The sequence below is a fragment of the Uranotaenia lowii genome, chromosome 1 (genome assembly GCF_029784155.1).
Source record: "Uranotaenia lowii strain MFRU-FL chromosome 1, ASM2978415v1, whole genome shotgun sequence".
Lineage (NCBI taxonomy): Eukaryota > Metazoa > Arthropoda > Insecta > Diptera > Culicidae > Uranotaenia > Uranotaenia lowii.
Genome location: NC_073691.1, coordinates 156,009,169 through 156,031,193, shown reverse-complemented (window position 1 = coordinate 156,031,193; position 22,025 = coordinate 156,009,169). Strand labels below are relative to the sequence as shown.

The window sequence follows — 22,025 nt, the reverse complement described above, 5'->3', positions numbered from 1 at the left end:
GAATTCAGAACTCTTTCTAAACAATTTAATCAGTATATTTAGTGAAAGCTATATTAGCGCTTTCAGAACAACCTGAAAACAAATGTTGGAATCAAGAATCTTAGCATTTCTCATTACCATAATAAAACAGTTATAAAATTAGCTGCATATAAAAAAATGCTAGAATAAAACCATAATAAATGTTGTTGGTTAATGCTTGTTGGCATAATCTGTGTTACTTGGGATAGCTTCCCCTACAAGGAAAGTTGTAATTTTCGGTTCATCCCGAAAAACAGGTTGCCAACCTCTGCTCTAGAACTGATATTCCACTTCTAAACCCTCTAAAACCTATTTTAAATGTTTAATTTAGCAGGTTTTCACAGCGGAAATCACTTAGCCTGAAGGATAAGTGTAAAGTTCTTCGGATACGTGAAGGCAAAAAAATGACGAAAGTGTTGGTCATAAAGTTGACAAACACCGAATAACTTTTATGCCATGTTGTAATGCAACAGGAGACCACAAGTTACAGATGGTTATCATCGGAAAATCAAAAAATCCTAGAGCTTTCAAAAATTTTAAGGTGTCTGTCCATGGACCAGATTGTTATTCAGGACTGCAAACTAATATCGTCAAAAACCTTTGCTACATGTCATGGCTCGCGAAATCGATATAGGTCAAAGCTTGAAGAGCATAACGTTGAGGGATGTATGTTTCTGGATTCACGATGCTTGGAGTGAAATACAGCATACAGTAATCCAGCAGTCATGGAAGAAAATTGGAGTTATTTTAAATAACAAACTCGTTCACAAAGATGGTGGTCCCTTGATCCATTTGATTGATGTAAACAACCGCGATGAAACTATTTTGCCACAGGACCCTGAGGAGAGACATGCAAGTAAAGCATTTACGGAAGAAGAAATTCTGAACATGACGCAGGATGATCAGTCAGCATTAAACGAGCCGCTCGAATCATTGGAGGCATTAAAAATTTTGGATGTAGCACCAGACTCAGAATCAGCGGCATCTACCCCAAATGATTCATGTGAAAAGTCAAGAAACACAAATGATGTTGAAGCTGTACGTATGTTGGACAACATATTGGGCTGATGCTTCAGATCTCTGGATAGTTGATGTCATCTTCTTGCGACGTATAAGAGAGATTGCTTTGAAGAAAGCCCAAACAAATAAAACACACCTTTAAGATTACTTGAATATGTTCTGTTATACCTACCATTATATTTAATTTAATTTTCAACTTTGATTTAGTTAAAATTGTAATAACAAAAAACCTGTTTAAAACTTGACTTTTTTGTGTAAAAATCTTGATACGTCCCTGATCAATCTTCACTTTCAATATCGATGTAATAATTCATCAGTTTTGTCCCTTCAGAATGATTTCTACCCTAGATATTCAACGAAAATAAAAAAGGCGATATTTAGTATTTTTGCGTTGAATAAAATATGATGACAAAATCGGGTGAAAAAATGAGACAAAATCGGGGGTAGACAAAATCAGGGGTAGACAAAATCGGGTTTTCACTGTATTTCTCCAAACACATAACCTATGTATTTCTCCCTTTAAACTCATGTGTTATATACTTATTTATACTAACTTACCTACACATTAGGCATCCCTGTTTTTATGTTGGTTGTTAACATTATTATTTTATTTTTTGTTTTAATTTTCGCACTTTCAACACTCCTTCACCAACTTACTCGTGACTGCACGCACCGCACGACAGGACTCATGCTGGAGGCGGAAAGGCTCGAAATAAGCAGAGCACCTAGCTTGCAGAGGTCGGCCACATTCACGGTACAACCGGCGGCCCCGGCCAGAACCAAAGCTAGTCCGGTCCAATTCGTGGTTCCGGTTCCCTCCTCAGTTGTTCCCCGTCCCAAACCACCGGAAGCGTACCGAAGGGCACAATTCAAACAGCCAACGACAACGACGGCCCCGGTCAGCAAACCGAGGGCAGTGGCAAGACCAATGAGTCAACACCATCATCATCAGCAGCAGGAAAACCGTGCCACGTTGACGTTCCACGAAAGCTCCACGGCCTATAAATCGGGACCAGCGGAAGTCGAAGGTAAGCCGGCATGATGTTCTGACTCTCGGACGCGCCGCAGAGACCATTTTCTTAAGGAAAGGAAAACCCCCATAGTGCCTTGTTAATGCTAAATGTACGAACGACATTCGTCTACATACTCATACGTAGGGGAACATGCCCTATTATGCGCCACCTAAGCGAATCGCTGATTTTCTAAGTATTCCACGTACAAATTGTGTTAAAAATGGGTGTAATCGTTGAAGAAAAGTGTTTTCTACAAATTCCTATGATTTTTCATTACTCAAATTGCAATAATTTCTTTAAAAACATGATTTTTAAAAACCATATTCAAAGCCACAGAACAAAACTGTGTTGCGAATACGCGCCGCTGTGTATTCAATACGCGCCTAGCAGCCGAACACACCCGAGAGCAGCCGAAGACCGAAAACACACCAATACTTTCAGACACTTTGACTGAAAAGAAAATCAAAATGGACTAATAGAAATTTAACAAAAAATGAAAAATAGATTTTTTGGGCTGAATTAACGCTCAAAATATGGTTTTAGACTTTTTGTTAATTTTCAATGAAAATTGGCCTTTTTGAAAAATTAATGCTATTTTCAGCCTACTACGATTGGCGCGTTATAAAGAGCGCATGGGCCGTAATAGAACATACACATAAAAAGCATACCTTAGCGAGTTCAGTATGATTTTTTAGCATAAAATCATAGTTTAGATTCTCCTCTATCGATCTGTCAGAAAATATTGTCTTATTTGTTTTTCTCTACTTGATGACACCTTATTGAAAGTGTTTTAAAATTTAGATCGAAATGAAGAAAAACCTAAATTGTGAAATTATCACGACACAGGGGCATTTTAAGGAAAAATTCATACTTGCCATGACCAATCACAGCATTTAAAACAAATTGGTAATATTTTGCAGGCTTAAAATGTTTCAGATTCTTCAAAACAAGAGTGGCGCGTATTAGCCACATGGGGCGTTATATGAACTTTTCCCCTACACCGAAAGTAGTTGAAGGTGCGCTTGCTGGACTTGTGTGAATTAGTCATAATTTCAGACGATGCCAATTTTTAGCGCTTTGTTTGTTCAAATTTCCTCTGCATGATACTATCCTGTTTAGTTTTTATTGCTATGTTTCGTTCCCTTTCGTTCGAACTCGCTATAACAATGTTAAAGCTTATTTACAGTTGTCGTGAAAATGAACGTGAAAAAATCTTATTTTGTCAGTGACTCGACAAGCATTCAAAATTATCATTTAAAATTCTATGTCAGAATTCTTCAGTTCAAGAATGTGTGGTAAGAAAATCATATGTTTTGAAAATTAAAAATAAAACTGATTTCTCTTCAATTACCTTTGATTTAGAAAAACAACTCAATTTTCACCAGAATCCAGAGCTCAAAACTCTCTAGAAGAGAGATGAGAAGTTCTAAAAGTGACTTAAAGTTTGTTCAAGTTTGTTCGCATGTGATTACAATCATTAATAAAAAACTATCAATCTACAGTGAGGAAAGTTCGTTTAAACGCACAGCTATATTTCAACATTCGGTTAAACCAGCCTAAATGTATAAGTGTTATACATCAAATTAAAGGTTATAAATAAGGCTATCTTTTTATGAAAAGTTTATATCGAAAATATTTTTTTTCTATTTACTACTGATTTTAAGCTCTCAACTTGTAAGTAAATTTTCTGTAAAAGTTGGTAGTTTATGAATTTTTAAATTTTTTCGGTTTGATTTAGTCAATTATCTAAAACAGGTCCATACGAATGCTTGTCATACCAATCACCGAGCACTATAAAATAATCATTTTATATTAACAACAGCTTGCTAGAACACATCTACGAACATTTTCCAGAAAAATGGACTTTTTTCAATAAAACTTCTAGCGCACGCTGGAAACTTACTCAAATGAGTTCAAATTCGGCCAGAGTTCTTGAAAATGAATGAGGATCAAACCCTGTAAGTGGCGAATCAGCGAAAAAAGCCGAAAAGTGAACTAGTCTAATGAACAACTATCAGGCCCGTCTAGATTGAATTTCTTTTCATCTGAAAACACCACATTATTCCATTCATTTCTCCAAGTCATGTACTTTTTGGCGAAATCCAATCTTGCCTGCATATGAGCTTGAGACAAATTCGGTTTCTTGGCCTTTTTGGTGTACTTCAAGTGTCCAGAACTTCGTAGTATCTGCGCAATTCGCTTGTTGGTAATTGGAAGCCTAAGTTCCTTCTTAATTTCGGTTGCATTGTACCTTCCAGTTCGAGTCAGCTCCAGAATTCGGTTTCATTCACGATTGCTGATTTTGGTATTTCCCTTGGTTTTCTTCTTTACACCGTATTTTTCACCTTTCTTCAGCAAAATTCGAAGCATTGTTTCGGATCTGTTTATTCTCCTTGCTATTTCACGATTGCTCAAATCGGTTTTCTGCAGTTCAAGAGCAACTTTTTGCTTCGATTCACTCAAGTATCTACCCACTGACCACACTGACTTGACTCTTAGAACAAAAATTCAACCATTTTCTGTCTAATTTTTTGTTGTCAGCTTTTGCAGGTTCGCAATACCGACGGCAGGTGGCGAACCTGAAAAATTTGACAAAAAATGCCCTGTAGGAAAAATGGTCCTGTTTAGCCCGATTTTATCGTAGAAATTGCATGTTTTATTTTTAAAGTTGGGTGGCATTTCCTAACTGGGATAGCATTTCTTCAAATCGATCGATGCGCACTCTGGAATCGACATTGCGTACTGTTGGAAAAATGAATTTTTTTGTTTTTTTTTCTGGAAAAATTATCCAGAAAACGAAATCGAGTGTCCAGTCAGTATGGTCAGTGATCTATCTTTCGCCATTTCAAAAATCACACCGTCAAAATGCCAGTATCGACTAAGCAGAAAGCAGAACAAAGCGCACTTACACTACTACGAGACCAAAATGACGGAACGCAAAAGATTTGGTATCGCAGGCAAGGTGTGTATATATACAGTACCGTTCATAATTGTATTGAAATTGAAAGCACGCGCACTGTCACTTCGACTTTGAACTTCCATAACTTTTTACTCTGATGATATTTTTCGATCAAATTTTCTGCGTTAGATAGATCAAGTACCATACTATTATACCACAAAATCTGAGCTTTCTAGACTTTGTATGGTCTAAGATGCAGTAATTCTACGAAAATCGGACTTTTTGGACTTTTCTCATTCAAATAGCAATATCTCAGAACCTACGCTACATTTTTTATTGAAATTTTGCAGAGTGATTGTTGAAATATGAAGCTATCATGTCTGAAGTTTTTGAAATGTTCTATCGATGGGATCAAAAGTTACGGGAGGTACAATTTTTCAGGCATGAACCTAAAAATGTTATTTCTATAGAATTTTGGACGATTCATGAGAACAATATCGTTTCCATCCTCAAATCAGTCGAAAAATGTCTGCCAAAAGCAAGGAAGAAAAGAAAAAACGGAAAGAATGATCTATTTGTGTTGTTTTGAAATCAGAATCTCGCGATATTGTTTTGATTTTTTAGTTGAAATAGATTTACTGGTTGTTAAACAGAAAATAGGATTTTCCTATAGAAACTATTCTATAGAAATCGCAATTGTAGGTTCATGCCTGAAAAATTGTACCTCGCGTAACTTTTGATCCCATCGATAGAACTTTTCCAATTTCTATACAATTATGAACGGTACTGTAGGAGGTGTAACGATATGAGAAACTCCCGATTCAGCTATTTAGATTTGGCTACATGGAGCTCGTGCAGTTTGTTTACCAACAAAGCCCTCAGCTCGTACAAATTTTTCGATGTTTACAAACAAACTCATTGAACCACACCGCGCTCTCCTCGCCTACTTACTGACAAAGTCAGATATCAAATGTTCTAGAAAAATGTGCCAAATAGAATAAAACAACAATGCTGCTATCTCAAAAAAATTTAAAATTTCATTTTTCGTGTTATTGAACTTTGTTTGAAAAATTTCACATTCCTATATTCCAAAAAGATATATTTTTCTTCTGAATTGATCGTGTTGTTCATTGGTTATCATGAAATTTTTAATATTTGTCCAATAAGTTATGTTATTGTCCAGTCCAGTAATTATCTGATAGAAAGAACTAAAAAACTGTATTTATTAGAGTGCCTATAAGAAGAGTGACGCCAACTGTCAAAATTGGAATAGCGATGAACTGTCAATGTCATTCCAAACGAACAAATGACCTGTCAAATTCAGCCTTCTCAGGCTGAATTTGACCGAATTTGACAGGTCATTTGTTATAATCTACTTATTTGAAGATTTTCAGCAAGGCATAAAAATGAAAGCGATAATTTTCAATCGAAAAAAATTTCTTTCAATTGAATGTTATGCGGACTGGTCTGAATGTTTTGTTTACTGACTTTCATAGCAACCTGAAATTTATAAGTTTTCTTTTGGCAGCAAAAAAAAAGTTATTCGATTGTGAACTTCCAAAACAGTCTAGATTCAAATGATGGAATGAACATTGGAGACCATGCCCTTAATTAAGGATCAAGTCTCCTTTAATAAAGGATCAAGTGCAAAAGACGGAGAGTTGCTAAATTTTCCCAAAAAGATATGATGAAAATAAGAAAAGGGGATCAAGTGTCCCCATTCTCCCCTAATTTGCGTGGAACTTGGCAGATGGGGGTATTGGAGGCAGGGGAAGGTTTCTATTACACTTTGAGACAGACCCTCTCTCATGAAGAGGGAGGAGGGGCCTCCCAAATAAAAGATAATAAGCATAACTCGAAAAGCAATCAAGCAAATGGTAACAAATTTTTTCATGGGGTGGTATTTGGGAACGAGGAATGTTTCTACGAATATTAGGTACCCCTCCTTCCTTTCAGTGTGGAGATAGGAAGGGGGAGGGGGGCTACCTTACAATTTTTCACATAACTCGAGAACTAATCAAGATATTGGAACCAAATTTGGCATGGGAGGGTTTTGGAACACAAAAATGATTTTATAATTATTTCAGACCCTTCCTTTCTTTCAGTGGGGATATAGGGAGAGAAGAGGGGGGCTTCCATACCCTTTTTATTTCATTCATTAGAACGATTCGAGCAAATGGAACGAAATTTGGCTTGAAATATTTTACGAGAAATGATTCTGAGAATATTTGGTCCCCTCCCTCTTTCCAGTAGGGAGATAAAAAGGGGGGAAGGGGCCCTGTGAATTGGGTGCGCCATCGGTCAAACCAGCTCGCTGCTGCTGATCAGCTGGAGGGGAAATTTGTCTCATTCGTCCTTTGATTCGTTCAACTTGCACTTACGCCCAAATGTTTCTGAGGCAATTACCGGTAAATTTTCAATTTTCTCGGCATAGTGAATGTTAACTTAGGTCGAATTCACAGTGAGCGCGAAGCGAAGTGCGAAGCGAATTTCCAATTCGTGCGGCAAACCGCTTCTCATTGAAACACGTTGAAAAAAACATCGACCGGCCACAGTGCAAGCGAACTTTCATGCGAAGACCCGGCTGGATCGCGCGAGTTCATCCTGTTCATCCGGACATACACTGAAAATATTCTCTCGGATATTTTTTATCGTAAAATGATTTATTTAAAAAATCTTTTTCAACAGTTTATTTATTTAATTATCATAGCCGTTTCTGTGTTGGTAATGAAAAATGCACGGTTTTTAGCGCGGATTTTCGAAAAAAACGCGGTTTCAGTCTTTTTCAATTGAAACAAATTCTAACTGGCAATAAACGACCGGTGGCATGAAAGCCCCACAATATGTGTATAGGGTGAAGGGGCTGAACGGATAGAAGTTGGAGTTTGCTATACGACGCCATCTTGAAATCCAATATGGCCGCTTCCACTCAACTTTAAAATGTTGGAAGTGCCTGAAAAGCACATGAAACTCCCACAATATGGGTATTGGATGAAAGTACTCAATAAGTAAAAAGTCGAATTTGGCTGTCCGACGCCATTTTGAAATAAAAGATGACGGTTTCCGCTCTATTCAAAATGCAGTAAATAAGTGAAAATCGCATGATCCATCCAAAATATAAGAAATGAGTAAAAGGGATCAAAAAGTAGATAAAAAATGACTGACAAAAATTTAACAAAAATTTTGAGAAAACTGCAAAAAAGCACTGAAACAAATAAACAAAAATATGACAAGTGTTATAAAAAGAAAGTCATATTGGCAAAAATATAACAAAACTGTGGAAAAATATTAAAAATATTACTAAAATTTAAAATATGACAAAAATATGACAAACGAAAAAGAGATAAGTGACAAAATTTTGAATAAAACACGACAAATATAGTAAAAAAAATTATGCCAAAAATATGACAGATATAACACAATTATACAAAAATATAAGAAAAAAATCACAAAAACTGCAAAACTATGACAAGACAAATGAGAAAAAATATATGACAAAATTATAATCAAAATTTGACCATAAAATGACCTGACAGAACTTATATAAGGACAAATATTTGACAACAAATTTACAAAAATGACAAAATAATAACAAAAAATTTACAATAAAATCAGAAACATCTGACAAACATATATAAAACTATAAAAAAAATTATTACAAAGGTGGTAAAAATTTGGAAAAATTTGACAAAATAATGGCAAAAATCTGACAAAATTATGAAGAATGAAATAAAAATATAACAAAATACTTTCAAATATACATGTATGTAAGAAAAATGACAAAATGATGATAAATACGACATTAAAATTACAAAATTTCAACAAAAAACATGACAAATCCGAACATAAAATGATGAATATGTTACAAATATATGGCATATGACAAAAAAACATGACAAAATATGACAAAATCTATGGGCTTGTGATATGTGTAACCCAGTTGGCAAGTTAGTTCCCTCCTAAGCCAATGCCCGTGAGTTCAAATACAAGAGTAATCATCGAATACAGTTGTACCGGATAAGACATTCAGTATGAAGAGAAGATGGTTAAACGACTATATATAATGAACGGAAAAAAGACAAAACTATCAAAAGAAACTTACAATCAAATGAACAAAAAATCTGACAGAACTATGACAAAAATACGACAAATGAATACATGACAAAATAATGACAAAAATTAAAATAAAATGACAAAAATCTTACAGTACTATAACAACCATTGTCAATTGTTTGTCATAATTTTGTTTTTTTTATCATAGTTTTGTTATATTTCTATCATATTTTTTTAATAGCTTTGTTACATATATTTTTATCACATTTGTAAGATTTTTGTCATAGTATTTAAAGATTTATGTTATTTTATTACAAATTTTTGTCATATTTGTAATTTTTTATTAGTTATTATATTTGTCATATTTTTAATTTAATTTTTCATATTATCCATAATGTTGTAAAATATTTGTCAAAGCTTTTGTTTCGGGTTTTGGCATTATTATTAATTTTTTGTTATTATTTAGTAAATTTTTATTAATTTTTGTCAGATTTTTTTTTTAAATTTAGTCATGGCTTCGCCATTTTAACAGTCAAGTTTATCATAGATTTGGTATATTTTTCTCAAATTATGTAATATTTTTATCACCTTTACCATATTTTTTATCAAAGTTTTGTCAGAGTTTCGTAATTTTTGTTGTTATGTTGTTGTTTTGTTTTTTATAATTTTGTAATATTTTTGTCATAGTTTTGGTAGATGTTTTTTCTTGCGATTTTCAGTCATTTGAAATATTTTAAAGTTGAGTGGAAGCCGCCGTATTGGATTTTAAGATGGCGATTCATAGCGTCAGACTGCAAAATTCGACTTTTACTAATTGATTCATTTCACCTAATACCCACATTATGGGGGTTTTAGGCGATTTTCAGTCATTAAAAGCATTTTTATTTTATGGATTTGGGTGTCAAAAATCAGGTCCTTATTCCGGTCCTAAGATTCCTTTTCACAAATCCTGTGGTCCTAGTACGTGCAAGGTTTTTTTCCGCGGTTTTCCGGAATTAACGTGGTTTTTCGCGGAATTAACGCGGATTAGTTTTTTTTTTTTGCGCGGTACGTATCCCTCGCTCACAGTTTTGATTCTGCAAATTAAATTTGCAAAGATTTTTTCACGAGTGATTAATGTTTGCAAAACACCGAAGGTTTTTTTCAGTGTTGAACCGCTTCGCAATTCGCGTACACTGTGGCCGACCTTCAAAAACGAACTTGCGAAATTCATCCGGTGAATGAATATTTCGCTTCGCAGTTCGCTTCGCGCTCACTGTGTTCGTACCCTTATAGTGTTTTCGTTTATTGGCAGTGGCAACCTAGTTACCCACGAGTTTTGCCCCCCTAACTGCTGTTATAATGTTCGGTTATTAATTCAGAAGTCCACTAGTTTTGCCCGAGATTTGAACCTCAAGCAGGCGGTTGCACCCCGTAAAAGTTGTCAGTGTTGGGGGTAAGCATAAGGGTGAGTATAGCAACCATATATTTGCATCGTCCCGGGTAACGATTCTGTTTGTTTATTCAGAAAAAGTTTTGCCCCGCGCGAGTGGAGATAAACGAAAACGGCATTAGTGAGTTGTCGAGTGTAGCGGTAAATTTATTAGTGAATGCGTAATAAAAGTGTGAATCGGGTGATTGGGTGACTAACAGCAGCAGGCTGCTGCCGATCAGCCTGCTGCTGTAAGTTGTTAGGTTTGCTGCTACTGCTGCTGTTCGGTTTCTTTTCCTTGCTGATTTCACACTTACGAAAAAGGAAAATTGGATCAACAAAATAACCCCGAAATTGTGGAATTTAGAAGAATCATTAAAAAGCAGGATTTTTTTTTCTCAAGGGATTTTAAGCTACAATGGCTTATTCATCCCGATAAAAAGCAGGATGAAGAAGAAATTCCTCTATATATACGGTCATATTTACCTTCAGTGGATCGATTTTGCCTTCTCATGTGGAGCTGAATAAAGTATTGTATCCAGTAAAACAATATATTTATCCAGTGCGCCAGTGTGGGAAGTGTTGGCGACTAGGACACCATAAGAAGCAGTGCAAAAGTCAATGGAGATGCAACAAATGCCTAACTGGTACGGGTAACCCCGAACATATCTGCAATTCTGATGCGCCCCAGTGCGTTAATTGTAACGGCCCACATCGGGCAAACGACTTTAGAGCATGCCCGAAAATTCTGCAACGAAAACAAAAAGACCAGCAAAGACAGATGACTTTTTCGCAAGGTAAGACTGATTGGTTTTGTCAATCTGGTTCGGAAAACGAAATTTAATCGCACGAAAATCCTGGGACAACTATTCATCAACAACATGGTCCTCGCCCCAAACGCCGCACACAGGGGTAAATGAACCTAATAAGCGATCAAAATTATTTGCGGACAAACGGTAAACGATAGACATTTGATGTCTTCGCAACATTTTTATATTTTTTGATGATCTATCAAATTCTTGAAAGAAAAAAGTGATTTTTTCATCTGGAAGGGAGATAAAAAAATTATTTCTTGAAATAATTAGTTTAGTGTCTTGATGTCTTCACAAAAGTTGTAGATCTTATTATTTTAAGCAATTTTGTTGAAGACATCATAAAGATCGCATGAAATTCAAAAAAGTTACGAGCATTTAAAAAATAACGAGAATTTAACAAGTAATTTTGAGTTTCTATTTAATATCTTTTTAAGTACACGATTTACAAACTTGGTATATTTGAGAAAGTTGTTCAAATTGTTAAAACACACAATTTTGTAGAACATTTCAAATACATATTTCAACTAAGAAAGGAGATATACTGCAAAATATCCAAAATAATGCATTTTTTCAGTAAGTTATAACCTTAAGAGTTCGGACGAGTTCGGATAATTTTTTAAGTGGATTTTGTTGGTCAAGTTATTGGCTTTCCATTGATATATAAATTAAACATTAGTTTTGAATAGATTTTGTTCAAACAAGCAATCAAAAATGAGCTTTTTCCTCTAAAAACAGGAAAAATTGAGGTTTTTTTTCTTCGAATTTTAAGTGTTTCTAAAGGAAAAAGCTCATTATTGATTGCTAGTTTGCAGAAAATCTATTCAAAACTAATGTTTAATTTATATATCAATGGAAAGCCAATAACTTGACCAACAAAATCCACTCAAAAAATTATCCGAACTCGTCCGAACTCTTAAGGTTATAACTTACTGAAAAAAGGCATTATTTTGGATATTTTGCTGTATATCTCCTTTCTTAGTTGAAATATGTATTTGAAATGTTCTACAAAATTGTGTGTTTTAACAATTTGAACAACTTTCTCAAATATACCAAGTTTGTAAATCGTATACTTAAAAAGATATTAAATAAAAACTCAAAGTTACTTGTTAAAATTCTCGTTATTTTTTAAATGCTTTAAACTTTTTTGAATTTCATGCGATCTTTATGATGTCTTCAACAAAGTTGCTTAAAATAATAAGATCTACAACTTTTGTGAAGACATCAAGACGCTAAACTAATTATTTCAAGAAATAATTTTTTTATCTCCCTTCCAGGTGAAAAAATCACTTTTTTCTTTCAAGAATTTGATAGATCATCAAAAAATATAAAAATGTTGCGAAGACATCAAATGTCTATCGTTTACCGTTTGTCCACAAATAATTTTGATCGCTTATTAGGTTCATTTACCCCTGTGTGCGCCGCTATGCGGAAGATGATGACCAGAATGACGAGCCACCTAGGCTCGAGGTAAACATTTCAAGCAAGGTGTGCGAGTCTATTCAGGCATCAATCGAATCGGAAGCAACTTTGAATTTAATAGCGGACGTATTTGGAATTTCCTGTGAAGATGTTTCTATGATTGAAAAGATTAACGATGAGATTCTAGTCAAAATCACGGATGTAGTGACGGATAGAATGAAATCGTATCTCAGCACGCTGAGGTTATGATAACAACTCACAGACCCCCTTTACATTTTCCAGCTTATTTGGAAAACTTATAAATCTTATAAACCTAAATTTGGTATTTTAATACGGGAAATGTTTTTATGATATTTTGAGAACCCTCTGTTCTCTGTTCAAATGGAACCAAATTTCGCTGGGTAGAGTATTTGAGTAGTTACGAGGAATGTTTCTATGAATATTTGGTACTACTGCCCACCCCCCCCCCCCCCCCCCCCACTCCCCCAGGAATGGGGGTCTGTCAAATAAAAGTAACAAGTCTTCATAACTCGGGAACTGATCATGCAAATCGAACCATATTTGGCATGGGAGTGCATTTCGGTACAAGGAACAATTCTATGATGGTTTGGTCCCTTCTTCCAATGGGGAAATAGGAAGCTGAAGGGGGGGCTTCCATACAATTTTTTGCACAATTCGAGAAATAATCAAGCAGAGGAAACCAAATTTGGAATGCGATGGTATGTGGGTAGGAAACATATTTTAAAGATGGTTTGACACTCTTTCCTCTTTCCAGTGTGGAGATAGAAAAGGGTGAGGGGCCTCCCATAATTATTTTTTTTGCAAAATTTGAGAACTAATTCAGCAAATGGAAGCAAATTTGGCAATGGTGGTTATTTGGGTACGAGAAAGTTTTCTATGATTATTTGGTTCTCCACCATCTTCGATTGCAAATGCATTATTCGATAACTAATCATGCGAATGAATCCAAATTTCACAAAGGAAGGTATAAGGTAACAAGTCAAGTTCCTACCACAGAGAACAGACGTACAAGCTAGCCCACGAAACTTGTGTAAAAATCCCAACACCCTTTTTGAACTAATTTTTGTTTTTTGGCTACAATTACGCCTTTTCGAAAACTGGGCACTTTAAAGTTGATTTGTAACTCTTGAATGGCGCAATAGATGGCACTGTTTGCAGTCAGTTTCTAACGTATTTTTTTGGTTTTGGTTTTGAAATTTTACACACTTTTTTGACGGTTTTTTGTTTGAGCTTGTACGTCTGTTTTCTGTGTTCCTACTATGTTAGAGACCCATCTGTGCTTTCACTGGGGGGATAAGAAGGGCAGTGGGGTTTCCCATTTATGCATTACTCGAAAACTAATCGAATAAAAACCCAATTTACCATGGAAGTATATTAGATTACGAGAAATGTTTTTTTTTGTGTTTAGAGTCCCCTCCCTGATTATGTCATACAAAATTTTTGGATCAATTGAGAACTATAATAATACAGCTGAGGGTATTTGATTATAATTTTTTTCTATGGTTGTTCAAAGCTTCTTCCTCCTTTCACTGATTCGATAGAAAAGGGGAAGGAGAGCTTCCATACATTTTTTTAATATCTCGAGTGCTTATCTAGCAGATAGATGGTCACAAATTAGGAAGAGTATTTAAATACAAGCAATATTTCTAAGATTATTTGATTCCCTCACGAGATAGGAAAGAGAAGAGAGGTGCCATACGCTTATTGTGATAAATTTACGAGCTCATCAAATAAATTTAACCAAATTTTACAAGGTAAAGTATAAGTATGGTCAGTGGTATAAGAGTACGAGAAATAACTCTATGGTTATCAAAAAACCCCTTTCGCCTTCCAGTGGGAGATAAGAGAGGGGAAAACAAGTTCCGCACAATGATACACATTATACACTATAGAGCCAGGGATGGGGGAGCTTTTATCGCATAGTTTTTAAAAACTTTTCAAGCTATAGAACCATATTTTACCTGAGAGCCTTTTTTGAAGATTCAAGAGCCCTCCTTCTTCCTTCTCTCGGAGGAGAAACGAGAAGAAGGAAAGTATACACTATATCAAAAAATTGTCCGTACAGCACGTACCTTGAAATCCAAACAGTCAAAAAGTGCACTTTTTCAGTCAATAAAAATGCTACAATTACATCATTCGCTGCAGTAACTAGTCCTATTTGTAGATCAGTATTAAAAATGTTTATGAATTAAACCTTAAAAATAATTAAATTCATTTTGTATAGAAAGTCCCAAAAACGACGTCAAAAAATTGTCCGTACACTGAGGCCTTTGTCAAATATTAGTCAAGTAAACAGTTATTTGTCAGTCTGTCAAACGCAGAAACGTGAGTTGAATCTCAGCAAAGACAATTTCCAGTGGTCTGAGCGATAAATACGGTAAAATGAACTTTAATTAGCATAAATCAGTAGATTTCAACAACTTGTGGATAAAATTAACAGGAAAATGTCTGCTCCTCACAAAAAAAATACCCGTTGACATCCGGAAACTGATTTTTAACCTGAAGAATGACAGTAAAAGCTTGTCCGAAATTTATTTATTTACTTGTCTTCGAATTACGCATAGAATAGTGAAACGGCCATGATCGTCGGTTCAGTATGTCCTTCTGAACTTTAAGAAGACTCCCTGGAGACTAATCGTATAAGCTGATGGTTGGTTTGATCGTATTTTCGGGTCAGAACCAAACAATCATATTTATATTCCTGTAGACGCGTAATATGACTGATAAATCTATTTATTTTTCTCCGTGAATGAATGTCAAGTTTCCGGTGCATCTGCGCTGAAAGCATACCACACCATTACATGGCCACCACCGTGCTTGACTGTCGGTCACAAATTTTTCGGATCCAATTCAGTATTTGGATTACGCCATACTCTTACATGTCCGTCAGACCCAAAAATATTAAATTAGATTTCGTCAGTGAATATGACGTTCTGCCAGAACTCTTTCGGTTCCAGGACATACTTTTGAGCGTATTCCAGCCGCTCTTTCTTATATTTAGCAGATATAAACGGCTTCTTCAAAGCAACACGACCTCGGTATTTTTTCTCATGAAGTATGTTCCGTACCGTTTGAGTATTAACCTGTATGTTTTCAACATTCTTCAGGCTGTCTGCTAGTTTCGGGGCACCGATTTTAGGATTCTGACTGATTTCCATGACAATGATGCGATAGTGACGATCCGTAAGCTTCAGTTTGCGGCCTCTTCCTGGAGAGGTCTCCAGTGAGTTAGTCTTCTTAAAGTTCTGAAGGACATACTGAACCGTCGATCGTGGCCGTTTTACTATACCTGCAATTTCGGACAAGCTTTTACCGTCATTCTTCAGGTCAGCAATCAGTTTCCGGATGTCAACGGGTATTTTTTTGGGAGGAGCAGACATTTTTTTGCTAATTTTTGTGGATTTAATTAACAGGAAAATGTCTACTTTTCACAAAAAAATACCCGTAGACATCCGGAAACACGAAAATCTACTGATTTATGCTAAATAAAGTTCATTTTACCGTATTTATCGCTCAGACCACTGGAAATTGTCTTTGCTGAGATTCAACTCACGTTTCTGCGTTTGACAGACTGACATATAACTGTTTACTTGACTAATATTTGACAAAGGCCTCAGTGTACGGACAATTTTTTGACGTCGTTTTTGGGACTTTCTTTACAAAATGAATTTAATTATTTTTAAGGTTTAATTCATAAACATTTCTTATACTGATCTACAAAAAGGACTAGTTTCTGCAGCGAATGATGTAATTGTAGTATTTTTATTGACTGAAAAAGTGCACTTTTTGATTGTTTGGATTTCAAGGTACGTGCTGTACGGACAATTTTTTGATACAGTGTATATGTCTAGCTCGAACACTTATAAAGCAAATGGAGCCAAATGTTAAATGTGACGTTATTTGGTTACGAAAAATGTCGTTATGGCAGTTCGTGGACCCTCCCCACATTGCAGGGGAGAAAGGCAAATAAAAACGAGTTCCTAATATCAAACAATTACATGTGATGTGAAAGCTCTCATTGTAAAGATATCATAATTTATTTATAATGAAAGTTTGTCTGTGATGAAAGTATTTTCACACAATTTGTTGATTTTTTCCAGAAGGTGTAGCAAAGCACGCCGGGGGTCAGCTAGTCATAAATAGATTCTCATCATTGTAAAGTTGTTTTGAGACCAACTGAATCATAAGATATTTTCGGTGGAAAATGCTCAATTAAATCCAAATAATTTTGTTGTATTCTCAGGGTGTTGAATGCAACAAAACCTTTCTGAAATAAACTTATTAGCAAGTCTGATTCACCCGCAATTGGACGAAAGAACAAAAGTCCAGAATCTCCATAATCCGACTCTCAATTATCACTCACTTATTTAATTACGTTTCTCTATATTCGTTTGCTTGTATAGCTTCCGGCCGGAAACTGACGGTTGGCCACAAACGCCCGGGTAATCTCGGGGTAATGAACAAATCGCAAACTTTGCCGCGCAGCATGGGTGGCTCGAGAACAACCCCTACCGGCAGCAATGGAACCGGACTGATGGGAAATGCTGGGACAGGCGGAATGACCGGAGTCGGATTGGGCGGTACAGGTGGAATGCCAAAAATCGTGCCAAAACCAGCAGCAACACCACCTGCTATCCGACGACAGTTTTCGGTAGGTTTAGGTTGTTTTTTTTTGTTTGTGGATATGTCCGATCTTATGACAGGCACAAGTACACCTGCCGTTTTATATAGGTATAAGCAAAGGAGTGTTAATTCGTTTATGATATCCATTTCCGTTTCCTCCCTTTACAGATTCCGAGTGGATCCCCAATTCGGAAAGCAAGCAATGGATATGGAAATAGTGGTGGGAAAAATACACCACCTCGTTCTAAAACCCCTCTGGGTACGCCATCTGGCAATCAATCGGGACAGCAACAGCCACAAATCAATGTCAAGGGGGTGGAGCCCAAGCTCGTTCAGATCATCCTGGATGAAATAGTCGAAGGGGGAGCTCGAGTTGAATGGCAAGATATAGCCGGTCAGGATGTGGCCAAGCAGGCTCTCCAAGAGATGGTTATACTACCTTCCGTCCGGCCGGAATTGTTCACCGGTTTACGAACGCCTGCAAAAGGTTTGCTCCTTTTTGGTCCTCCTGGCAATGGGAAAACGTTACTAGCAAGAGCGGTGGCAACGGAATGCTCTGCAACCTTCTTCAGTATATCGGCTGCCACACTTACCAGCAAGTATGTTGGCGATGGCGAGAAACTGGTGAGGGCACTTTTTGCTGTCGCTCGGGAAATGCAACCATCTATCATTTTCATAGACGAAGTAGATTCGTTACTTTCCGAGCGAAGCAGTGGTGAGCATGAAGCAACTAGGCGACTCAAAACCGAGTTCCTTGTCCAATTCGATGGTTTACCGGCCAATTCCGAGGCAGACAAGATAGTAGTGATGGCCGCCACCAATCGTCCTCAGGAACTCGATGAAGCAGCCCTCCGGAGATTCCCGAAGCGAGTGTACGTTACCTTGCCGGATATAGACACGCGAGAGATACTACTGCGAAAGCTGCTCGAGAAACAGGGCAGTCCCCTGGGGGATGCCGATTTGAAGCGACTCGCCATGCTAACCGATGGCTATTCTGGATCCGATTTGACTGCCCTTGCTAAAGACGCAGCTTTGGAACCTATTAGAGGTAAGCATTGCAGAAATTAAACCAGTGTACGTTGAAATTGCTAAATATTATACGCTTCTCCCAATTCACAGAGCTGAACGTCGAGGAGGTGAAAAACATGGACCCAACAAAACTGCGCAGCATTCGTGAAAGCGACTTCCACAATTCGCTGAAACGTATCCGGCGTTCAGTGGCGCTCAACAGTCTGGCCGCGTACGAGAAGTGGTTGCACGATTTCGGCGATGTGACCCTGTAGAGAGAACGTAGACAAAACACCCAATCCGATCCCCCGCATGGCGAAGACGCTGCTGGCTGGCTCAGTGGTACTCCCGCATGTCGCGTGTGGGTCAATTTTACTGGATTTAAACAACAGGTTGCCATTCTTTCTGGCAATCCATCGTACGTAGCCCACTGGGAGTATACCAGATACAAATTCACTCAGAAAAAAACGGAACCAGTTTATTTTTCCAGGATTGCCAGTAATGATGTGCGAGTTGGCACAAAAAATTGAACTGTAACCGATTATCATTAGTAATGTTACCAGTTAGTTTACCTACCTATTCACTGTCGATCAAAGGAAAACATTGTAGTAATAGTAAAGATATTAGTATTAGCCAGTATAGCCGTGACTGCAACATTATCTGTAGCTTAGACGAAACAACACCCATCTGTTGATGGGATATTTGTTTTCCCGCATATTTAATCTTTGTTTTCTATTTTTTGGCAAATCAGCGCAAGCATAATAAATCCATTATAGTTGAAGTCGGGCTCAACGTAGCTAACTCGAGAAAACCGCATAAAAACGCAGATTATTCGTTTAGCTAATATATCATGTAAATTTTCCGTAGCGCATGTTCATTTGCCGTTATTCGTAGGTATTAGTCAACCGTTCACTGATCAATATTGTACATAGTATCTCGTAAAATATACGTTCAATAAAGAAAAGCTTTGTTCGAAAAGCAAATTATTATACGTTAGACTGTATCCATTAGACATAGGTTATTTTAGCTCTCTTGGGTTGTAAACCGTTTTATCGATAAGCGCAAGTATTCTTCGTTTTTTGATACCTAATCCAAGTTTTTAAATACCTACCACTTAAAAGCTAACAGCAATAACAGTTGAGGTTAATCTTAGTGCGTTTTGAAAAAGACTTTGGTGCTGAAGTAGCGTAATTTAGTTCTCGATGGAAAACTGTCCGATTCTCGTGGAAGGATGATTTCCATCAAACAAGAAAAAAACAAACAATAACAAAACAAATAGTTTTTTTTTTTTTTTGTTAAGTCTGTTCATAATGAACTGTTAAGCCAGTTCTAAATGCCAAGCCAAGTGAAAAAAAATTCTCGAAACAAACAGATATGCATACTGTTGTATGTAAAAAATTGCTTATATATTATTGATTTTTGTTCTCATATTATTTCAATTCTTATTGATTTGAAAACCAAATAAGTAACAGAATCCTTTAAAACAACTAGTTTTCCTCTCCAAAACAAGCAGTCATTATGTCCGGAGGAGTACAATCAAAATAACAAATACCTTAAGTGGAATAAGCGATAACATGGTCTACGAAAAATGATCAAATGACGAAATGAAGCGAAGGTAATAAATTTAAAACACATTTTTTTGGAACCGCATGGATTTTGAATTCCAAACTACCAAGGATGCTGAGGAGCTTTTGAGCACGCTTGCGAATTTAGCGTACAACTAAGAAAATACAAATATTGCCATAATATTATTTGAAAATAAATCTACTACTTAACGTATGGAAGTTTTGTTTATTTTCTAACATACCTTTATCACAGCCATCGAATTATAACATCTATACTTAGGTGTCTTTGTGGAAACTCTGCATGTTCTTTTTCTTATCAAAAGCAAGTCAGTCAGGGCAACATCAAACTTCAGATGTTTTGCTAGTACGAGTACAACATACTCACTTAATGGTCCCGCATCGATTCTCCGGCGCATAGGGTCGTGATAAAAGATCTCCATTTTTGACGATCCGGATCCAGCGTCTTCACTTGGTCCCAGTCAGGCTTCGCCGCCACGAGTTTCTGGATACTGGAAGTATTTCACTTTCTCAACTTGTTGTCCAGCTACCAAGAAATTGGAAGGATTTTCTGTGTTGATTTCGATTTCCATCCGCTTGGTCTTTCCGACATTGATTCTGAGACCTGCTGCCTTGGAGCTTTCGGTGAGGTCGCCGAGTAGGCTCAGCATGTCTGGTGCCTCTGCATCGTGTGCCAGGTCAAGGTCGTTCAGCTGCTCCGTTGTGAAAGGATTCCACGGCAATCCTCGATTTGGTCTACAATCAATCGATCCAGTCAAGATCTCATCCATTACGATGAGAAAGAGTAGCGGTTATAAGATACATCCTTGTCTCACTCTAGCAGTTACCGAGATTGGATCAGACAAGACACCGTCGTGCAGGACCATGCACGAAAATGCCACTAGTACGAGTACAACGATCATAGTGAAACACTGGCTACATCATTAAAATCTAAGTTCATCCCGAGTTCCTTCCGAAGACTAGAGGGACTTATAACCCCAAGGTAATTTCTCAAACAATTTGCAAACGAAGAACAACCACACGCACTTTTTAGCATTTTTTATTATTTTTTAAGATTTTTTAAAATAACTATAATTGAATTTCTGGTTTTTGTTTTGTTTATATCACACAGTACTCTCCCACTTTATAAACCTTTTCAGTGTCGTTTTCTAGCTTCTTTGCTATCGATTTTTTTCCTTCAATTATGTTCGGGCTAAAAATTGATTGTTGAATCATTTTAATGTTTTTTTTGCCCAAACCCCTTCTTCTGTTTTCTTTCTACTGTTGCAGACTGTTGACTCAGTTTTGGAACGTGTATACGTCACACTTATTTTTTTTTTCTTCCTATTCATTTTTCTTAATGCTAAAGTTAGGATGTTACAGCTTACATCATTTTGTTTGCATCGCGTTTGTGTCTTTTTGCTTTTGTTTTCATGTTTTATATTTTCCATTTTTCCACAGTTTTCTACAGTAGTTCTGTGGGTTTCTTTATCTCTTTTTAAAATAAAAGATTTTTAGTGTAAGCTGACTTTTTTGCGTTTTGCTTGGCTTCTGGCAAACGATCTTTTGTCGGATTCGCACTCCACCATGGTAGTGAACGCATTCTGTTCATCAAAGTTATCACTATTTTTAATTATCAATAACTATTTCATAACTTATCACCTAATATTACTAATTTTCCACCTTCCGTCTTACTCTACAGTCGGGATATCAACAGATTCCCATTTTTCGCCTTCTCCTTTCCAGTGTATAAATTAATTTCTCAAACTGAACTAAACAAAATGGTAAGTTGCAGCTGATTCTGGCGCAAATTAAATAATGTTCACTTTCGTCGTTCGCTGAACTTTGTCCATTTCATTGCTCTAACAAAACAAAACTTGTTAACGTTAAGTGTGTGTATTTGTGATTCATAACTTGATTACTTATATCACTTTTGCACGTTGGCAACCCACACAGATTCGCAGGTTGTTAACGAACGGCCAACGCCAGCACACTTATTTTATCAACTCTCACTCCTTGGCTCGTCGATTTAAATTACTAACTTTAACTTTGTTGCATGATTTCTTTTTTTCATGATGATTTTGCTTAAATAGAGGTTTCATACGCGCTTTGGCTCTTATCCTAAAGTTTTTATTTGCTTGCTTCCTTTTTCTATTCAGATAG

At 36.5% G+C, this 22,025-nt stretch overlaps 1 protein-coding gene across 1 annotated transcript; it reads left to right on the top strand.

Moving 5' to 3' along the window:
* Positions 1-1,714: 1,714 nt before the first annotated feature.
* Positions 1,715-19,151, top strand: LOC129740644 (spastin). Its single transcript, XM_055732391.1, has 4 exons — positions 1,715-2,066; positions 17,073-17,320; positions 17,461-18,340; positions 18,412-19,151. The coding sequence occupies exons 1-4, from the start codon at positions 1,727-1,729 to the stop codon at positions 18,573-18,575; spliced, it is 1,632 nt and encodes a 543-aa protein (XP_055588366.1). The 5' UTR covers positions 1,715-1,726; the 3' UTR covers positions 18,576-19,151.
* Positions 19,152-22,025: the final 2,874 nt, after the last annotated feature.